This window comes from Oreochromis aureus, linkage group 10, assembly GCF_013358895.1.
Source record: "Oreochromis aureus strain Israel breed Guangdong linkage group 10, ZZ_aureus, whole genome shotgun sequence".
NCBI classification, from domain to species: domain Eukaryota; kingdom Metazoa; phylum Chordata; class Actinopteri; order Cichliformes; family Cichlidae; genus Oreochromis; species Oreochromis aureus.
Genome location: NC_052951.1, coordinates 11,557,285 through 11,579,744, shown reverse-complemented (window position 1 = coordinate 11,579,744; position 22,460 = coordinate 11,557,285). Strand labels below are relative to the sequence as shown.

Here is a 22,460-nt window from a genome sequence, read left to right as displayed (position 1 = left end):
GTGTCTTATTAGAGGAGGTGAGGCTTATTTTGCGTTCGAGTTGGTGTTGCACAGTCACTTGTATGGCTCGTTTTCTTTCTGTATTTACCATCAAAATAAGCTTTAAAAGATACTGTTAACATTGTTTTAAAAGAAATTTGAAAATTGCGTTTACATTCGAAAATATCTTGATATTAATAATGATACTGAAATATTTATAAAAAATAAATCAACCTGATTATTGTGAAATATTTCAAAATAAATATTTTTAAACATATGCATGTTATTCTGAGTTTTACTTAGAAAGTTATCCATCAGGAGGGATATTTCTCATCAGCTTTGAGTTCTTGGTGCAAAAAAAAATAAAAAAAAGCCACATTTTCATTTTCACACCACAAAGTTGTTCCCTGTGGAAATGTTTTAATGGTAAAAATATACACTTAAAGTAATTTAAAAAAATGTTATAAATTATTTAACATTCAATGTACATATAACAGGGAATCTCTTTCTATTGCTCCTTCTATTTTAAATAACTGTTAAGTTACATGATTAATGCTGATATTTACATGCTGCGCTTGCTCTCGTGTACCTTCTAGTCAAGAGAAACCTCCGTCAACCTGTACACCTTGCTGATCATGACTTCCACCTTATCTCCCCCCAGGTGACAAAGGTCAAGGATGCACACGACATGTGTGTCTTCAAGCTCACTGGCAGTTGCCAAGATTTCCTCTGCAGGACAAAAAAAACACACATTTTAAATATTAAGTGTAAAAGATGCATGTGTCAGCAAATGCTTCCTGAATGGACGTTGTCTCCCCCACAGTGACTACCTGGACTGGAAAGAGTCTCTTCACTGTTGTTGGCGGTGTTGCTGAGAGGACAGAGGAAACCAGATGAAAGGCAGGACAGCATGGTGTTGCCATGTGGATCCTGAGGAAGGCCCACAGCCTGTGGCTCGCTGGAGCTAACAACAGGAATATACACAGCATCAACAGCTATCTGCTTGTTAATGCCTGCCAGGGAAATAAAAACAGAAAAAAAAGTTAAGTGGGAATTCATTTCCAAATGTATATTTTTTTTACTCCTACTACCACTAGATAAGCTTTCCATGATTCATAGTCCAAAGAAATTCTGATTTCTTTAATACTGACCCCTTCTTCAGTCCCTCAGTTGATCCACAGTATAAAACAAGATTTCTTTCATCTCCCTTTAGGTAAACTTTCCTCTCATTGCCTTCCCTTGTCAAACAAAGGGTTGGGCTGCGGGTAGGTAAGGCTCCTGTGCTCACAGAGCTCACACAGTCTGAGCTGTGTCTCTGAGATATATGACATATATCTCTTTCTTTATCAAATACAGCTAAAAGAGGCAAAAATGGTTTGAAAATGAGTCTGAGGCCTGAGCTTTTGGCTTAGAGACACTATTTTGCGCATATGTTGACCTGACTGTTAATTGTTAGGAAAAAGTCTAGCAGGTCTACCTTATTGGTTTATATATCACCATTCTTCTAATATTAAAAAAGCGCTGGTCATCATTAAAGATTTTTGTTTTCACACCATTTCTAGACGTTGGTCTTCATCCATAACTGAAGGAAGACCTAGCTGACAGTGTAGCCAGGGTTACACAATGCTGTGATTGTAAAAGCGATGTTTAACTATACAACTAAAGTAGACCAGAAGGCATAGGAGCAATGTTAAAAGAAGCAGATCAAACCTAATAATACAAGATCATATAAATTCTGGTCTTTTCTAAAGGTGGCTCAGACCTCTGACTGTGTGATTGTGTTTCCACTGACAGTGAGTTTCCAGCTCACAATGACTCACTGATGACGCATCTGCAATATAATAAAGATCTGTTTGCTTTGGCTATTCAGGACTAAATGAATAAGACCGAAGGTTTTTGTCTGGTTGAGACTCTTAATAAGAAAGAAAGTAAGAAAATTTAAGAAAGAAAAAGTGTTTGCTGACATTAAAAAAAAGAAAAAAAGAGTATTATGCAGGAAATAAGACGATATTCCACTGAGGCTGAAGTGGCAGGAACAGCAAAGAGTATGTTTTTATGTTTTGGGTGTCACCACTCGGTTACTTCACCTAATATTGTTACGTGGTAGTATCCTGGACAAAGCAAAGGAGAGAGAGCGTCAGCAGTCCGCAGTGGTGTCCACCGTGTTGGCTGAAGGTTACTCCACTGCAGCAGGACGTTCTTCTCATCAAGCGTGAACCTCCGACAGATGCTGTCCTGCCACAGACCGCCTTGACACAAATGCTCGGACACTTCTTGTTGTTGCTTCGCCCAGCTGCTGCTTTCCCATGATAAATCGTTAGAGTCTGGTGAGAGACAAACATATCAGCATGGCAATATATCAGGAAGCAGAGTTAGATGTGTATTTAAGGTGCAGCAATTCACCTGAATGTGGATTTTCACCTTCCAGACTGAGTCCCACTTGTTGAACTTCCTCAAATGCAGAGTTGCTCTCTTCTTCCGCCTGCTCTTCACCCTCGTCTGTATTTTTACATCCAGCGTTCCTGCAGAAGACAAATGAGCTCAGACTGGTTGATATATAAATGTTGTGTTACCTGCTGAGTTGTTGTTACCTTTTAGCTGGAATGTTACCGCAATTCAAGGAGGATTGTGTGGTTTTACTGGAAAACATGTTATATCAAATGTAATGAGCGGGTTAAAATTAAATAATGACTCAGCATCAAGTTCAAAAATCTGAAAGTCCGCAGTCAATCCTACCTCATTTGAATTCTTCTTTTCCTTCTGCTCTCGGAGCTGCTGTCAGTACAGTGAGACGTTGAACTCTCCACTAAAGTCTGCTTTGCTGTTGAGGAATGACTGGGGTACGTCACAGTTTGATCACACACATCAGTGGAAGCACTGGGCACCTGCAGAAAACCAGCTGACTTGTTTTATATTGTTAATGGCAATTGCTTTTGGGAAGACGATTTAAAATAAGGTCGTTCACCTCTTTGTCTTTTAGTCCTTGTGGCTCTGGAGTCTTTGGGGTTTCCATGTACTGCACTACTGCGATCTGACCTTGGATTGCGAGTTTCTTGTGTTCTCTGTACTGCAGGGTTTCTAACTCTCTCTTCAAATCAGCTGCAGCAACCAGAGGAACTTGAGCTGAAGGGAAAGAATAAAGTCAGAACCTATGCTGACAATGAAACTAAGTCATTTTTGCTGCAGGACAAAGATGTAAACACGAGTAAGGCGATATATTTTATGAAATAAAGCTGTAACACGTGATCTGAAAAACAATGTACGCAAACATGCAACTACACACCATCAGCCATTGACTGTGTAAACATCGCTGGGGGGCGAGGGTAGCGGTAATAGCCACCAACAGCTGTTTTCTGGAGGACAACATTGTCCTTCAGAGTCTTGGTCCACTGGATGAAGCTCTTCACTCTGGGGTCATTCACATACGGCTGACCTTTATGGTAACCTGTTGTTGTTTAGACACATCATTTACAGTTCACTTACACAATCAATTTGCCACATTATCAGGTAGTTATTGTTCCAGCTTATTGTTCTAACCTGTGATGAACGTCTCAGTCTCACAGCTGCTTGTGAGGTACGGCAACGAGCCTTCCACATGACAAACCCTCATCTGAGTGCAAACCAGGTAGGTCACTATGGAATAGAGGATATATTTAAAAAAAAAAAAAAAAAACTGGCATGCTTACAGTGTGGCAGCAGACTTGACACAGCTGACTTACTCGGACAAATATGACTGAAGATTTCTGCTTGAGAAGTGGAAAAAAGCTCCAGAATAAAAGGATGGTCAGATGTTCCATCCACTGCATGCACCCAGCGATACGTCCAGTACTTTTCTGGACCTAAAAAGGTGAACACCACCGACCAAAATAAATTCTTTCAGTTATCAAAAACCACTTCCAGGCAACAGACAAGATAAGAACATTTCTTACCTTTCCCTTTACTCTTCACTCTTTCAACACGGCCAACAAATGTCACCAAACCAATTATGTCACATGCTGAATTGTTGGCCAGCTTCTCCAACTCTGACCTGTGAGCATCAAAAACATCAGGCAGCAGTTGTTTAGGCGAAACTCAAAACAACTTCATTTTGTAGAAACAAACACAGTTTTTGTAGAATAGGGACAAACAGCAAATAGAGTCCTGCACACTGTCTAAATACACTGTAATAAAATTTCCCAAACACTGTAATAACTGATTTATTTGCAATGTTTCTACACTAGACTTCATCAAGCAAACTCTAGACTGGAATGTTCAAAATATATTGATGTTTGTAAGTTAGAAATGATGCGGTAGTTTGCAGTAATGCATAAACCATAACTTGCAGCACTGAATCCATGCCTTAGGTGTAGTTAACAGAAAGATACATGTGAGACAGTAGACTAACTAAAACGGTTCTAATTCATTACCGAGCAGTGAACTGGTAGGAAATGTCAGGCAGTCCCCATTGAGGAAGTATGCTCTTTGGTGAGACCACGGTGATGACTGAAGCTGGGTTGCGAGGGTTCAGGCAGATTTCTTGGGAAAAAAAAACAACAACATGCAGACGACAGTTTATAGGTTTTTACAAAAACCATGTAAACAATAAATGGTGAATAAATACCAAAACAAATCAACAGAAAATGTATCATTTATATATGAAAATACAGATTCTAAGATAGTGTATTGATAGTATATGGTAATTTTTTTCACAGAAAACAGTGCTACTATATTTTTAAAAATGACTGATTATCATCAGTAGTTACGTACATACCAACAGAGTTAAAGGTCTTCATTCTGTGGTGGTCCATTTGGGGGCGTGACCGGTTTGAATAACTCTGTTTCAGAGTGTAATTTTGGAGGTACAACACTGTGCCAACATTCAGTCGCTGGTAAAACTCGGGACAAAGTTCGTTCCAAAGCACAAGGGACATTGTGCCACTCTGGTCAGCAACTTCAAAGTATGCCTGAAATATGATGACATATAAGGTGAAAACATTTAAACTATGCTCTGTCACAACATGAACGTATATTACAAAAAATTGAGATCTTGTTCACGTCACACCTGGTATGGGTAATCAATCTTGAGGCCAAACTTTCCATAATACCTTAACCTGGATTTGTGTATGATTTTCACCAGGAGAGGGAGGGGCTTCCACGTGTTTTTGAAGGATGAGTCCAGGCTAGAAAGAAGTGTAACCTTGGACACTGTTGGAAACAAGACATTACAGACATCGCCGTTAATTTTACTACAAAGTAGTAGTAACTAAAACTTTTGTTTACTTTAATTTTATAGAAACATATATATTTCTGTATGTTTACTTTGTCTGTGTGCAAGTGTTTTATGTGAGTAAGTTTTAATTTTGTTAATGCAATCTACATCTGTTTTTAAGTATCTGTGTTGCTGCCCTGTTGGTCAGGTCTCCTGTTTAAAAGAGATCTTTGATCTCAATGGGCATGGATCTCCAACCATCTGATTAGTAGATGACCTGCTCTACCTCCTGAGCTACAGTCACCTCCAAAATCTAATACCTTAGGTTATTTCCCCATGTTAAGCCTTTTCCTGTCATGGTCATTTATAATCTTTTATTTTTTCTGAGGTCTAGGAGATAAATCAAAACCAACCTATCAATCAATGGAGGACATTATTTTTGGTTATACACCTGCCTTTAAGCCACTTAATTGCCTCCTTATTTATGAGTGCATCAATTCCCCCTGCAAATAGCAAAGTTCACTGCAGTGTTATAAATTATAGGTGACAAAATAATGATATAAACAACAGAATGTGAGAGGGGGGGTTGAGATAGCAGTATCTCACCGTCCAGCACAGTATCAGCTGAAGGGGATCCTGACATCCAGATGTCGCCCTCTGGGTCGTCGTTGTTCCACAGTGACAGGTAATGTTTGCGGCTCACCTGAAGGGGGACATCACTTTGCAGGACCACGCTCCTCTCCATTCCCTGCTTGACCAGCATGGGCAGTGAACTGACAGTGTTTACACGAGCCAGCACAGCAGATCTTTTTGCAGCACATCTGAGCTGTTCAATGCAGATGTAGCCATGTCCCAGCCTCCTTTCGTTGTAAACAAAGGAGCACTGCGTGATGCTGATGTCAGACCCGGTCTTTAGGCTGTTGCTGTGCACCAGATGATTCAAACTGGGGTGAAGGAAGCATTTAGCTCGCCAGACTCCATCTGTGACTGTCACATCGTAGCTGTAGCTGTCGAGCTGCTGCCCTTCGGTTTGCTCGGACAGGTATCTCTGAAGTGCGATGACAGCGACAGGACCTGCCTCCTCAGTTTTCAGTTTCAAGTTCTGTGTAGATGATAACCGCTCCAAAGTCTTCTGGAGGAAAGACGCTTGAGTGACACCACTCACCACTGAAGAAGAAGATGAGTTATCCTCCATCACAGATGTGTAATTAAAGCAGTTAGTTGGTCGAGTAGTTAGCCGTCTTCTGTCACTCTCTCATGTTAGCTTGTTGGCTAAAGTTGTCTTGCTAGTATTAGCAATAACTAAACTAAACTAAATGCGTTTAACATTACTGAAAAAAAACTATCCGAGTTCGCCCAACAGTAGGCTTATCTTACAAGCAATGAGTCATACACAACTTATTGCATTTTCAGGAGGCTTCTTCACCCGTGAAGTTGCAGTTAACGTTAGCTAACGTTACAAACATCGCGGCTTGATGGCGTCACTATTAGCCTCGAAAACCAAAACATGTACAAATACAAAGAAACACACTTAACACACACACGCAGTTTATATGTGTAACCCTGCCATGTCAAATTATGTAATATAACTTCGACAAGAACTGCCTACTGTACTAAAGGGAAACTCCTGCTTTCAAAATCCGCGCTTTACAGAACAAGGACCATTTGATATGACGTCACCAGAGCGCCTTGCGCCTTGAGTAATTTTGTAGTTTTTAAAAATACAATCATGAACTAAGGAGTATTATATTTTACTGACAGGAATATGCACTTTACACATTAGAGACACGTGTTTCATATGTCCTCACCCAATAAAATGAAACATACATTCCCCCAAAATTAATTTCCTATCATAGTATATAACAGAGAACACCTTGTATAAAAACTTGTTTCCTCCAGTGAAAATTAAATTAAATTAAAATAAATAAATAAATAGCATTTTGTTTTGTTGTCCATAGGTTAAAATTTCAGGGATTATCCCAAAATGTCCATTTAGTAATTCAAATCTTAGAGGAAATAACTTGAAATTATTAAGTCAGAATTTTTAAATGATAACCCAAAATTTTGACTGTTTTTTTTCCCAACGACAGACAGAAGCTTCCATAAACACCACTAAAGGAGCCTTTCTATTCAATTTCATTTCTTTTAAATATCATAGCAGACTAAAACTTCCTGATATAAGCTCATTCAGCTATTACAAAATACCACTTCGCTAATGGTTAAAGAAAACTATAAACAGAACAAAAATGACCATTACCTTCCAAAATGTGTTTGATGTGCAGCCGTCAGTATTACTCCCTAGATTGGCTTTGGTTCATCAAATCCCTGCCTGAAATTTGCTCTGCAGACAAGACAGGATGAAAAAGACCTGTCTGCATTTTCCAGCATCTCATTAGATTTATTTATGTGAAAACGGAAAATGAAGCTTCAGAAACTGAGCATGTCGGCTTCTGTGTCAAAGATGTACTCATGAGATGATAAAAGCTACAGATGCTTTAAAAACAAAAATCTCACTCTACAAAACCTACTCAGAACCTAACATTAGCAAGACAGAGACTAGCTGGTGAACACTGGAGAATTTAACAGGAAACAACAGCCTAATATTTCCCTCAGGAGCTGGAAGCCAAAAACAAACATAAAAGAGTGAATTTTGTTTTTGATGTTTGTCAGTTGGACACATATGCAGTGTGGCCAGGAAAACCTGTGATCTGTACCCCAGAGAAGAAAAGCACGGAAACTGTGTGCACTTGGCAAAGACAAGGTCGAAAGGTGTATATACTGGTCTTTCACCACAAGTGCTCCAAATTAGGACAACCCCCCCCCCAATAAAACAAGTTGGCAGTATATGTTAGTGTTATACACACTAAATAAGTAGTGAAGATCACTAAAAGATAGAATACAGCAACTTGCTCTGTACAGTGTGAAGCAGCTGATCTCAAGTTTGATTCCACACAAGGAACAAAATAACAAAGAGCCTTTGCTAGTTGAGCAGCAGGTATAAGGAAAGTTGTTTGATGCTGAATCGTCTGTCAAGATATAAGTATTCTGGAGCAAGACACCCACAAGGCACACAATGCTAAGGCCAATTCCTGCCATTAGGTGCACATGAAAACATTCGGATGCAAAGGCAAAAGAAATAAATGTAAGCCCAGCCAGTCGCAAAAGCGATCCTGGAAACAAGCCCTGGTGTGACACACTATCAAAGGCGCTGACAACCTTACAAGATGCAAAGGTTTTTCCATTGTTTCCAGTTGTGCAGCAGACCAGACCTTAATCAGAGTCGCTGTCATCGCTGTAATGAGAGGATCTAGGACCAGATGTTGATGGAGCTGAGGTGAGGCCTGAGGTTGAGAGTGCCAGCTCTTCAGGGTGCTGCTCCAAACTCACTCTTTGTCTCTTTGTACTTACCTGCTCTACATAATCTTCTTCCCTGTCCCTCTTTGTGGAGATCAAGGGAGTGGCCTGTTCTGCTCTGCGAGGGTTCTGGTGAGGCAGTGAGAGCAAAGAAAGCGGGAGCAACGGCAGCTCTCCATCCCTCCCAAAAATCTTCATCTGGGTACTCCTGGACAAGTGGAGAAAGAGCCCGCACTTCCACATTTTCATCTTCTGTGTCCAGCTCAGCCTCATCTATGGAGGAGTACCCAGAATCCTCACTGTTTCACTTTTCCCAGTCCCAAGTTCCTCGGAGTCCACATCTCGGTCGACCTTACCTGGTCCACAAACATTTTCCACCAGGTAGGAAAAGCAAAACAAAGGCTGTACTTTCTCAGGAAGCTGCGTCAGGCCCAATTACCCCAGAGACTGCTAATTAACTTCTACCGCTCCACCATCGAGAGCCTTCAACTGCTGTACTGTGGAGAACAAGAGGAAACTGCAGGGGGTTTATCATCTTCCCCTATCCTAAAAGAATCTGAATGTAAATCTAGATTCAACGGAGAGATGCTGAACTGTGTTTCATTCTTATTGTAACAGTGACAATAAAGATCTATTCTATTTTATTCTAACTTTACTATTCAGTGCCATGTCAAGGTAGAAACAACCTAAATAAAAATGTAAAATGTTCAATGATTTTGTCATTTCATCTGGAAGGTGATCTTGTTGCACTATTAAAAAAAAAATACACTGGTCAAGCTCAGGATATTATAATATAACAATGTTGTTCTAGACACATGCCTTTATTTAATGAGATGTCATGAACAAGTGCTATCAAAGGAAATCCACAATTTATTTTGAAGTGCCATCTAATTTTAATTCATCTCTTCCGGATTAAAAATACATTTTATCAAAATGTAAAGATACACATTGTTATGGACCAATTTGAAAAACGAGTCGTCACAGGAATTATTAGAAAAATATGTTTTTTTATTTATTTAACCCAGAAAGTTACATTTACAAAAACAATAAATGTTGAGCTCATAAAAGAGGTCAAAGAAACAAAACTGAACTCAGGCAAAGAACTGTGAACGTGACGAAGGAAATGACTGCCCAAACAAACATAACTGACCTAAACAGGAAATGACACACAAGGGTATATATCAGGGGTCTCGAACTCCAGGCCTCGAGGGCCGGTGTCCTGCAGATTTTAGATCTCACCCTGGGTCAACACACCTGAATCAAATGATTAGTTCATTACCAGGCCTCTGGAGAACTTCAAGACATGCTGAGGAGGTAATTTAGCTATTTAAATCAGCTGTGTTGGATCAAGGACACATCTAAAGCCTGCAGGACACCGGCCCTCGAGGCCTGGAGTTCGAGACCCCTGGTATATATAATGGTTGATCAGGTCACTATGACACAACAGGGGTAACTAAACAACAAAATCAAGAACCGTTAAAAAAGATGCAGTACAGTCCAGTTAATAAGTTAAACACCAAAGAAGAAAATCAAAAACAATAAACCCTGAACTCAAATATTTAGTTAAATACAAAAGCTCGTTTAGCTAAAGAAAATACACTTTCTCCCCCCCTCCAGCAGGAAGTGGTGGTGCAGTCCACCATCTTTATTCTGGCAACTCCCAGGGATCACGGCAGGTAAGAAATCGTTAAAGAAGCAAAGATTCGTCAGAATCACAAAGCAAAAAAAGAAATTGGTATAAATATGTAGGTTAACTAAATGTGCGCACTAACAAATAGAACAAATGTATTTAAACCAATCAATAAACTTACTGCAAACTAAAGTGTGTCATTGTGTTTAGATGAAGAAATGAATAAAAATACATGAGACTGTAGAGATGACAAGTGACTTCAGGAGACTCAACACTGCTCCCCCTCACCATATTAGACAGCCCGGTGGCTACTGTGGAAATCTTCAAGTTCCTGGGTACCACCATCTCCCAGGACCTGAAGTGGGAGATCAACAGACACAGCAGAGGATGTACTTTCTGAGACAACTGGAAGTACAGTCTTCCACAGGAGCTGCTGATCCAGTTCTACACTGCAGTCATTGAGTCTGTCCTGTGCTCCTCCATCACAGTCTGGTATGGTGCAGCCACTAAACAGGACGGGTGCAGACTGCAGCGGACTGTACGGGCAGCAGAAAAGATCATCGGCGCCCCCCTGCCCTTCGTCCAGGACCTGCACCTCTCAAGAACCAGGAAACAGGCAGGGAACATCATCACAGACCCCTCATACCCTGGACACAGACTTTTTGACCTGCTGCCCTCTGGCAGACGGTATAGAAGCCTACAGACCAGGACCACCCGACACAAGAATGGTTTCTTTCCCCTCGCCATCTCCCTCCTTAACAATTGAACTGTCACACTGCTTCAAACTGCTAGACTGCAACTGCACCTTATGTACATTCTGTGGTATTCATTTCATTTCTGTAATCCTGTATTTTCTGTATATAAGATTTAGATTAGTTATTTTATTGTTGGTTTATACACATTTGTATATGTATTTGTGCATGTGTATATGTAAATATCAATGCGAGTCTGGCATTGATATTTGACATGACAGCAGAGAGGTGAATTTGGCATTGATATTTGACATCTGAGCATTACGGGATTCATTTAGTCATAGATGATGAATGGGTAAGTCAGTAGAAATTCATTGTTGAACTTTAGAACTAAATAAAATATGACAAAATAAATCATATGCTGAGATGAGATGCAAAGCCGTATGAAGCCGTTCCATCGATGGGTGTAAAAATAGCTCAAGAGTGAAAAGTTGAGGAAAAGTTAAAGTAGCTGATTGATTTTTGTTTGTTTGTTCTCCTCTTGCTATTTCCTTAAAATATGCACAGAAACCAGGCCTGTCTTTCCACCAGATAGCATTCTTTGACCCTGGGTATAATAGCAAAACAATGAAAAACACAGTAATTTGAGCGGAATCAGATTTCACATTACTCTTTGTTCCAACACAGACTCCTTACCTGTGACTGGCCTGGCCTACGAGGTGGTGATAAACCTCCATCTGAGTCCCTTCTACTCAGTGGCCGCACCCTGGGTGGAGACTGTTTGGGAGTCGGAGCCCTATTTGGTTTCTGAGGGCCTCCTTGGAGGAGACTGGTCTGAGTCTGAGGCGTCTCTCTTCAGGGGCCTATTCTTCGGGGGTGACGGTCAGAGTCTGAATCATGTCTATTCTGATCCTTCTTAGCCACCGCTGAACGATCTGGTGAGCCGTGGCTAAGAAGGATTACTTAAGACATTTTCTGTAATGCTAGAATCATGAACTCATATGATGTAGAGATAATTTGAAAAGGGCAGCTGTACTCACATACAGGGAGTGCAGAATTATTAGGCAAATGAGTATTTTGTCCACATCATCCTCTTCATGCATGTTGTCTTACGCCAAGCTGTATAGGCTCGAAAGCCTACTACCAATTAAGCATATTAGGTGATGTGCATCTCTGTAATGAGAAGGGGTGTGGTCTAATGACATCAACACCCTATATCAGGTGTGCATAATTATTAGGCAACTTCCTTTCCTTTGGCAAAATGGGTCAAAAGAAGGACTTGACAGGCTCAGAAAAGTCAAAAATAGTGAGCTATCTTGCAGAGGGATGCAGCAGTCTTAAAATTGCAAAGTTTCTGAAGCGTGATCATCGAACAATCAAGCGTTTCATTCAAAATAGTCAACAGGGTCGCAAGAAGCGTGTGGAAAAACCAAGGCGCAAAATAACTGCCCATGAACTGAGAAAAATCAAGCGTGCAGCTGCCAAGATGCCACTTGCCACCAGTTTGGCCATATTTCAGAGCTGCAACATCACTGGAGTGCCCTAAAGCACAAGGTGTGCAATACTCAGAGACATGGCCAAGATACGAAAGGCTGAAAGACGACCACCACTGAACAAGACACACAAGCTGAAACGTCAAGACTGGGCCAAGAAATATCTCAAGACTGATTTTTCTAAGGTTTTATGGACTGATGAAATGAGAGTGAGTCTTGATGGGCCCGTGGCTGGATTGGTAAAGGGCAGAGAGCTCCAGTCCGACTCAGACGCCAGCAAGGTGGAGGTGGAGTACTGGTTTCGGCTGGTATCATCAAAGATGAGCTTGTGGGCCTTTTCGGGTTGAGGATGGAGTCAAGCTCAACTCCCAGTCCTACTGCCAGTTTCTGGAAGACACCTTCTTCAAGCAGTGGTACAGGAAGAAGTCTGCATCCTTCAAGAAAAACATGATTTTCATGCAGGACAATGCTCCATCACACGCGTCCAAGTACTCCACAGCGTGGCTGGCAAGAAAGGGTATAAAAGAAGAAAAACTAATGACATGGCCTCCTTGTTCACCTGATCTGAACCCCATTGAGAACCTGTGGTCCATCATCAAATGTGAGATTTACAAGGAGGGAAAACAGTACACCTCTCTGAACAGTGTCTGGGAGGCTGTGGTTGCTGCTGCACGCAATGTTGATGGTGAACAGATCAAAACACTGACAGAATCCATGGATGGCAGGCTTTTGAGTGTCCTTGCAAAGAAAGGTGGCTATATTGGTCGCTGATTTGTTTTTGTTTTGTTTTGAATGTCAGAAATGTATATTTGTGAATGTGGAGATGTTATATTGGTTTCACTGGTAAAATAAATAATTGAAATGGGTATATATTTGTTTTTGTTAAGTTGCCTAATAATTATCCACAGTAATAGTCACCTGCACACACAGATATCCCCCCTAAAATAGCTAAAACTAAAAACAAACTAAAAACTACTTCCAAAAACATTCAGCTTTGATATTAATGAGTTTTTTGGGTTCATTGAGAACATGGTTGTTGTTCAATAATAAAATTATTCCTCAAAAATACAACTTGCCTAATAATTCTGCACTCCCTGTAGATACATCCAGTCCAATGAATTTAATGCATGCTGTAAATATCCTTCACATTGTTGATATTGGTCTGGTTTAAAATGTTCAGAAATATCATCTTTAGTTGATCTAATTATTAAAAATGTTCCACATAAATACACAGCTGCTTCAGTGTTTGCAAATGACATTAGAATAGAATAGCCTTTTATTGTACATGCAAAACAACATTATAGGTGTTGCATGCTGACTGTGCAAGAGTAAAATATAAATAGTAAGGCAGCAGGAATGAATACGGAGTAAAATGTGCAACATCTGTATGCTTTGTGTCATCCAGTTTTGAGGGATTGCGCGCACTGAAGTGACCTCCCAAAGTATTGCAAGTGTCCTGCATCGGCGTGTTTTCTCGTGTTCCAGCACTGTAATTTGGCTTCCTTTCATTAAAATCACAAACAACCAATCTGAGATTCATTTCCTCTCGCCATGTCTTTACTACACAGAAGAGAGACACCCCCACCCCCCAAACTGCTCCTGCTCTTTAAAGTCACTAAGTAACTTTAATCACTTTGTTAACTGTCATTGACTTTGTCATCATGTGCTGGGGGCCAGCGTTACTTCCACAGGGTTGAATAACTGTAGTTGTTTCAAATCTGGAGGCACTTGAGTCAGTGAGGGACAGAAGGTCAGTGAACAAACTGTACATTTTGAGACTAAAGTCAAAATGTGGACATTAAAGCTGTTGTTTCAAGTCTAACAACTGGCACAGCTAATATACCCTCTAGTGTCGAGTGATACAACATACATTCTGTTTTCTTTGTGAGGTTGTAATCATCAATATTGTTGCGTCTGTCCTTTGCCCAGTTATTTAATTTTGTAGTGATAAGAATTTAAAGTCCTTTACTGAGGTGCTCTGTTGGGTCTGTTCAGATGTGTATTCAGGAAGGATTTTTCAACATCTTGTTCACATTATGATCAATTCAGACCAATTTAAAGTTTTTTACATAACCTAAAAACGGTCTATTCCTATGATTAGAACCCAAAACAGTTTCAACATTTTACCAAGAGTGAAGAGTTCAGCTGTTGAGCGGCTCATCCCACCATCGCGGATCCCCACTCTGCCTAAATACACCGGTCCTACCCCATCAGGCTGGATGCTTGCTGCAGGATCTGCCCGACTTCGCCTCTGCCCTACATGATCTGCAGCTCCCGCGTGCACGACATCCTGATTTACACTGATGTAACCAATAGCAACCGGAAATTAACGCTGATATGGAAAGGGGAGGGTGGCATTTGGGCTCTAGAGAAGGACGTGAAGCAGTACCTGATGGAGGTGATGGGGAAAGAGCTGCCTACACAGGTCAATGACGTCACCACGACCATGAAGGTCAAAGGTCACTTCGATATGAGCTGAAGGACTGGCTGGTCAGCAAAGGTTTCTGACTGAAAGAGCTTCCAGTGCTGGCATCGACCTGCTGAAGGGACAGAGAGCCGTGGAGGAGGCGGCCTGTCAGCAGGAGCACACTTCAAAGCCTGCTTCAGTCCTTATGCAAGCATGACTGCTGACCTGGGCCAAGTTAACCAACTCTTTGACAGCAGTAAGATGTGATGTGACCACTGAGTGTAAAATGATGCAGGTCAGTTTAAGTAATCATCATTAAACGTAGAAGCATAGCAACTGCCTGTTTAATGTCATCCATGATTTCTCAGAAAAAATAGGTAAAAAATCTCCACTCACCGTTTGTAGATTCTTCAGACTGAGTTGCAATTTGAGTATCCACATTATTATTTACATTATACACATTAGGACATTCATTACTACAACAGTGTGCAACAACATTAAAATGACCTGCTTTATGTCATGTAGGTCCTTTAACACTGACACTTTTCTGTGGAGGTCAATGTGTAGAAATGCTACAGGTGGGCTGTTTGTTTGTTTGTTCTTTAGTCAGTGTGGCCGACAAGATGACGTCAGACATCTGTGATATGAGTGTGACAAACGCTTTCAGCCTTAAAGGGTCCAAAACATTTATTACTGGTGAAATTCACAAATCTCTACATTCACACTGAGTGCAGCACGGAACAATAAAAACATTTCCAAATAAAACCACAGCAGGTTGTGATGGAAATACACATGATATAAAAAATTACACAAGATGAAGCAGATTTCTTTAAAAAAAAAAAAAAAAAAAGATAATTTAAACAAGTATTTTAAGCACTTTGGCAGAATTGGCTTTTACATGTGCTATATTTCATAATGTTTAATAAGCTTCATACAGTTAAGCACAATCACTGCATGACAGAAACACAAGCTTAATCTCTCTTAATAATAACAGTGTACAGTTTATTAAATAAAAACAAACAGGTTACAATGCTTTTATTTTAATTTTAGTAGAGACTCAAAACTTAGAACAGAAAGCTGCTGGGGTTTGAAAAAGAACTGAACAAATATTTTAAATATACTTTAATCGTTTCTGGAGCAGCCTTTGGGATCTCCAAGTATTAACGTGCTGTTTCTGCTCCTGGTGAAAATAGTTCCTTCTGAATTAAAATATTTTAATGTTAAATGTAATTCAGAGTCAGCTGTTTACATTAGAAGAGAACATTTTTCATCAGGAGATACGATAGGTGAAATATTCAGTTTAAAATCTACTGACAGCTCTCCAAGTAAGACTTTAAAATTAAATAAAACAGTCTGGTTATGAAGCTGAACTTTAATCTCAGCCAAACTGATTTGCTCAGGAACAAATAAACACCAAAATAAACCAAACATTAAGATTAGAATAAGAATAAAATTGTAAGAAGTCATCAGTTGATGCAGTTTAAGGACACTTGTTCTTCTGTGCAGTCTCACCTGGAGCTCACGTTTCTAGTTCATGCCATCATGACCAAAGATTCTTCAATTTATAGTTTAAAGATGTCCATGAATGCACTGCTAACTGCTCTTCAACCTTATAAAAATCAACATGCATTTTGAATAAGAAACACTTTTACAAAACCAAAAGCTTCACTGTGCTTAGTGATTTATCTGTCTAAAAAAAACAGGTTCAGTTTGTAACTGAGAGAGCGGCTCGGTGGCGCTGAATTATATTTCCAATAGAAACACAATTTCATATGTTGTAGTAACAACACACTGCCACAAGATGGCAGCCTAGGCCTACTTTACCATGCTGTTCCAGTAAAAAAGAAAAAGTGAGAGAGCCTTGAAAGAGTGACAGAGACACTTTTTATGAACTCATCTGTAATGTGTCACCTTTTCTGTAGAATGAAGAAGTGCTTCCCTTCTTTTAAAGTAAATACAGGCTTACAAAGATCCTCTAAACATGTTTCTGAAATAATCCTAAACACAATCATTAAATCAAAAATGCAAGAAACAATTTATTTAATCACTCTTCTTCACTTAATTCCTTAACTCATTACAAAAATAAACAAAGACTTTTCTGCTGTCTCACCTCTGTCAGTTTTCATGCTGTTGCAAGAACAGGTGGAGGTGCAGGTGGAACTTTGACTTCACTGTGGTTTCTATGTGCAGGCAGGAGTGGGACATCTCACAACAGCAGAGGATTGTGGAGCACGGTGACTCCTGCTGTGACACCCCCGTCTGAGTGTCCTGAGCTCTTGGTCCTCAGCAGATGGCCCACACACTCATTTATCACCATGTCTTTACCCTGCCTGTAAGAAAACAAAGAAAAGGCTAACATTAGAAACAGCCACCAACCAATCCCTTTTACTCCACCGCCCAAAAACCAGTGAGAAACACTACAAACAAATCAACAACAAATCACTTTTATTGTCACATCACATGTGCAGGTACACTGGTACAGTACATGTGAGTGAAATTCTTGTGTGCGAGCTTCACAAGCAAGAGAGGTGTGCAAAAATACAATAACATAAGAACAAGGAAAATATAAGAATGGCTAAATCTGAGAGTAATAAATATATGTACAATATAAGAGTGTATGCATTACTGGATGTGTATACTAAATATGTTTTTCGACGTGTGTGTGTGTGTGTGTTTGTGTGTGTGTATACATATTTTACAAATTAAATAGAGTAAACAATAAATAAAATATATAAAATATACAGATCACATTCAGATCAAACTAATTTTAATATTAGACATCTATATTAATAGAGACGTCTTCATCTTTGTACTAATGTACAGACACAAACTTGTATTGCTGTTGTCTCACTCACAGGAAGAAAGCTGACTATAACTCATTCATTTAAGTAGAAACATAAAGTTTATTCCTACAAGAAAGTTACAGCCCTGTGATCAAATAGGCTTTGATAAGATAAGATAAGATAAGATAAGATAAGATAAGATAAGATAAGAGGTCATCTATCTTCAATGTGGTTTTACATAAATGGGCTTCATGTTGCACCAACCTCCATAAAGTGAGGCGTCATACTAAGAATAGTTGTCTTGCTCTGATTTGTCCATGTTGTGGCTGCTTTGATCATTGCCAGATCCCAGGTACAGTTCTACAGGATGATGCACTATGTTGTGTCTTGGTAAAACTGTGCTGTTTGTGAGGACTGTGTCTCTATTCTCTTACCCAGATCCAGTCTCTGGCACAGTCAGCCCAGCCCCTGCAATACAGCCAGCTGCAGTTTCTAGGCCAGGGTGTGTGTGTAGACAGGCCCAGCCTTGGCGCTGATCGGAGCCTGCCGTGCCAGAGAGGCGCTCAGCTTGGGCAGAACCTCTTTAGAAACCCTCCTCCTCACAAAGTCCCCACATGTTTCACCCAGCACGCACAGCACCTGGCATGTAACGTACAAAAATGTAATGTACAAAAGCAGCAAGCTGTCAAAATTCAATAAAACCTTCCCGTTGTGTACTCATGGATGAATTGTAGTATTTACAAAACTCCTATATATCCAAAAGCTGATGAAACAATTTCCCAGCAGCAGCTCTGAGTGAATAAATGAGTGTTTACAGACTTAACGTGTCTGTATTTGTCAGTTCATCAATGAAAATATGAATAACAAATTTAAAAATATTCCAGCTGATGACAGGAGCTGACGAGTAGCCGGGGGAGACCGTGGCTCAGGGGGTTGGGAAGCGCACCTGTAACTGGAAGGTCGCCGGTTCGATCCCCGGCCTTTCTGTCCTGGTCGGCAAGACACTTTACCCTAACGCCTACTGGTGTTGGCCAGAGGGGCCGATGGCGCGATATGGCAGCCTCGCTTCTGTCAGTCTGCCCCAGGGCAGCTGTGGCTACAACTGTAGCTTGCCTCCACCAGTGTATGAATGTGAGCGTGAATGAATAATGGCATTGTAAAGCGCTTTGGGTGCCTTGAAAAGCGCTATATAAATCCAATCCATTATTATTATTAATTTACACCCACAAGTTGAATCAGCGGACACTTGCACCAAAGATCACAAAACACTATCAGCTTCATTTATCCCAAAGTCCTACTTTGTGATTCTCTGAGACAGTTTGAAAAGCAGCCTCTAAGAAGGCATCCACAGTGATTTTTCTGTGCTGATAGAAGAAATGTTAGTTTCAAGAGTCTTCACATTACAACCCAAAGAAGAAAATAATAGAACTATTTCTGAATGAAATAAGCCTGTTGTTGGGCGTAATCTTTCATTCTTTCACTACTAAGAGTTTAAAACTAAAGACGACTTGAATACTTTTGACTCACGTAATGAAAAGAGAGGTCTGTTTTACTTACCCTGAAGGCTCTGAGGACTGCTAATGGGTCATCGGCTGTGAGTCTCTGCAGGAGTGCTGGCCAGCAGCGATGAGCCATAGGCAGCAGTTCATTTTCCCTCTCACTCAGCACCTGAACGCACAACTCCAGCACGTCCAGTACCTAAAGACAAAGACGCACAACACACCTAACAATTATCTCTGTTTTGATCCTGATTATATGTGAGCTGAAACTAATTATTGAGGTCTTCATTGAGAGCCCAAACTCCTGAGCAGGCACGACTTCAGCACAGACTTATTTCTGTTTCACTCCTGGACCAGACTGAATGTTTTTCCTTGATGAGCATTATACCAGTGAACAGTCATCCACACAATTCTGACAGGATGAATTGTACCAACGCTGGCGGTCCTACCCTCACAAGAATGATTATTTTTGTTACTAGTCCAACAGTTGACTCGACATAAAACTACCTTGAGTCGGAGCCTGAGGCTGGGATCAGACAGCAGATGAATGCAGCGCTCCATAACATCCTTAGTGATGCTGAGGTGGGAGGGAAGCTCTGCTTTCACATCAGGACTACCAATATCTTCCACATCCTTACACTCAAGGGGAAGGACCTCTGCAATGGAGCACATGTACAGTTAGACCACCGGTTTAGCAGTGAGGTTCAGATTTCTATGACTCTTAATTACAATGATCCAACTCCTCTACACTCTGAATCTAAAATAATCACCACTACAGCCTATAGCTTATATTCCACTGGCCCTTAGACAGACCTATTACCTCGGTCTTCAGTGTTATAATCATCCTCTATTCCAATGCCCTCTGTCAGTTCTTTCTGTTTGCGGTAATTCAGCAGGAATTGGCGAATGCTGAGGTCTTCCTGGTCACTGGAGCTCTATCTGGAGCTGGCAGACGTACTGGTCCTGCTACAAGTGGAAGGAAACCACCTCGCTAAAGGAAAAACAAGACAACAATATCAAAATAGGTTTGATTACAATAAAATAAGTCAGTTAATCAAAATCAGTGTGACACAGACGCTGATGTTTTTTGAGAAGAGCCCATTAGTGACATTTAATTCCATATTTTTACCGTGAGGGCTTGTAAAACTGCAAAAACTGCAAACACCTATAGGGCCGCTGTCTAAATATTATTATGAATATCAATTCTACAACAGAAAACGACTCAGCATTTAAACCATCACGATGTATTAAATGTTTCCAAAGATACTGATAATTTGATAACCAGCAAAGTTATTTCTCCTCAAAACGCGCCTGACTAAAAGTGGGATCAACCAGTACATATAATATTCATCCTGCTACATTTAGAAAGTGGCAACAACAGTAAACATGAGTAACTCCACCGTCTATCCGGTCTTTAAGTGATGACGTGATGAATCCTACTTCTGGGCCCAAACTACTCTGCGTTTAATAAGGCTGTTGTGTTTTTAACATGTTTTAATGCTTTGTAACTTGTTCTACTTAATCTCAACAAGCCCCTTACAAAAAGTAAGTGATCACTGTCGGCCTGTCTCAGTTTTTATTACAACTATTCATTTTAAAGCTCAGTTTTTAAAACCTTACCATGTAACTACAGCCCAGGCAATGCAGCAGCACATTAATGACTAACCTCCTATGTGGATGGATTATCTCAGTTGTTCTCTTGACTGAAGTTTGGTCCGTTTACAGCATCCTGCCATGCCACTGCATTTGTCCCTAACCATCAGGAACCCTCACCTTAACTCTTATCCAGTGGAAAAAAAGTTCCCGTTCATCACTGCGTTAATGTTATGCTAACATAGCTGTTTCGCTAGTCACATAGCACATCACTATATACCAGCTAGCCAAACTTCAGTAACCCTACAAACATCACTGCTGCTTACTTTCCTGTCTTCATGTATGTCAGAAGTGATAGCAGAGCTGTGCCTTTTAATTTGTTTTAGAAATCCCTCAGTCAGAACCTGGTATATTATATTTAGATGGAAACTAGCGAGCTAACTCTCAGCTAGCTTCTAACTCCGTTACATTTCAGAAATTCTTTTTTCGTGGATGCCTGGGTGTTAAACTTCATTGTTACACCTGGTAGAGCAGCCACACTAATCCATAGCCATAAGGTTACCTTGAGTTAGGAAGATGATGATTGAATGTCCGAGTCCATAGGTTGAGGTGCAAGCACATTTCTCCCATTCTCCACAGAGGGCAGTGGCGAATGGTGTTGGTATTAAAATAAGAAGGTGTGTACAGAAAAGCCCTTAGGTTCACCTTTCAGAAGAACATGTGCAAAATACATCAAACTCTACATTTCATCTCTTTAAAAAAATAAACACAAAAAGTCAAAGCAGCGTTGGTCAGGTTTGATCCTACACTGATCATGTATTCATTCTCAACCCTGCAGCCCACGCTTCCCAATGTCAAGAATATGGTCATTCATACTAATAAGACCTTTAATAATAGTGCTAGTAAGTAATACTGCTGAGCGCTAATTAATGCGTCTCCATGCTGAGCCCACTCCTAACAGTAGAGGGCAGCAGAGTGATCACACCAGCTTAAAAGATGCGTCATATAGACTGGAGAAGCAGCAACACTGGCTGGTCTCAGATCAGAGGGCTTGATTTCCCAGCAGCTTCTTATCCAAAAATTCTCTTTGCTCTCAGGCACGTGAAGAAACAAAGAAAGGAAACTTTGGAGAAACCAAGCCCTCGTCTTACTTATGTATATGTATATATATATATATATTTATCAACACACCTCTGGTTTAATATAGATTACGTACAGGGTAACATTTGTGTTCATTACACACAAACAGATTGGGCCGTTTCCTCGTACACAGACATCAGAGGGTATTTGGTTGCCGACATCCACAGAACAGCTTTGGATCATTGCTAGTAAAAAATGACATTAGTGTAAATATAACCCCAAAAGAAAAAAACAAGGTAGAAAAAAAACATTGGTTGCAAGGTTATAGCACACTGGGGACAAACACGTTCTGTGGTCAGAGTGGCAGCAAGGTCTACATATAAGTGTGCATCAGGACTTGGCATCCTAAAGTTATCAGTCTTTCACACTCGTTTCAAAGCATATTTCTTCCTTGCCGTGCTTCATCTGCTAAATGCAGTAGCAAAACGAAAGAGTGTGTTTTTGTGGGGAAAAAAGAAGCTATGGCTCAGTTTGCTGGTATCAACAATTTATGGAGTAAACTGACTGACGAGCAGGAAAACGCTAATGGTCTTAGAAAATACAGGGTCTCTAATGAAAGGAGCTGATTGGCTCCTGCCATCAGCAACCAACAATGTGAATGATTGGTTGATCTGTGAGTGAACTAAGCTTGCAACGGTAAGCGCGAGTGAGAACCATAAACTAGAGCTAATGAGGCCAAAATCCGAGCTTCTTTTCAGCTCT

At 40.4% G+C, this 22,460-nt stretch overlaps 1 protein-coding gene, 1 long non-coding RNA gene and 1 pseudogene across 3 annotated transcripts; 1 reads left to right on the top strand and 2 right to left on the bottom strand.

Annotated features, from left to right (window-relative positions):
• Positions 1-130: 130 nt before the first annotated feature.
• On the bottom strand, positions 131-6,803 carry radx (RPA1 related single stranded DNA binding protein). Of its 2 annotated transcripts, XM_031752590.2 has the most exons (15): positions 5,774-6,803; positions 5,021-5,163; positions 4,730-4,922; positions 4,386-4,494; positions 3,909-4,006; positions 3,699-3,818; positions 3,517-3,612; positions 3,263-3,424; positions 2,945-3,102; positions 2,716-2,864; positions 2,571-2,618; positions 2,383-2,501; positions 2,067-2,303; positions 810-992; positions 131-708 (listed from the first exon to the last, which is right to left on the bottom strand). In XM_031752590.2, exons 1-15 carry the CDS (start codon positions 6,360-6,362, stop codon positions 572-574), a joined length of 2,541 nt encoding a protein of 846 aa, XP_031608450.1. In that variant the 5' UTR covers positions 6,363-6,803; the 3' UTR covers positions 131-571. The 2 variants fall into 2 exon arrangements, with proteins under 2 accessions (XP_031608450.1, XP_031608452.1); XM_031752592.2 differs by lacking the exon at positions 2,571-2,618.
• A 4,391-nt stretch (positions 6,804-11,194) lies between these two features.
• On the top strand, positions 11,195-14,975 carry LOC120442339 (annotated as a pseudogene).
• Positions 14,976-15,429: 454 nt separating this feature from the next.
• LOC120442284 lies at positions 15,430-21,565 on the bottom strand. The gene is made up of 6 exons (XR_005614635.1): positions 21,181-21,565; positions 19,846-20,016; positions 19,533-19,681; positions 19,084-19,224; positions 17,961-18,165; positions 15,430-17,073 (listed from the first exon to the last, which is right to left on the bottom strand). It is a non-coding gene; the product is annotated as an uncharacterized LOC120442284 (long non-coding RNA).
• Between the last annotated feature and the right edge of the window lie 895 nt (positions 21,566-22,460).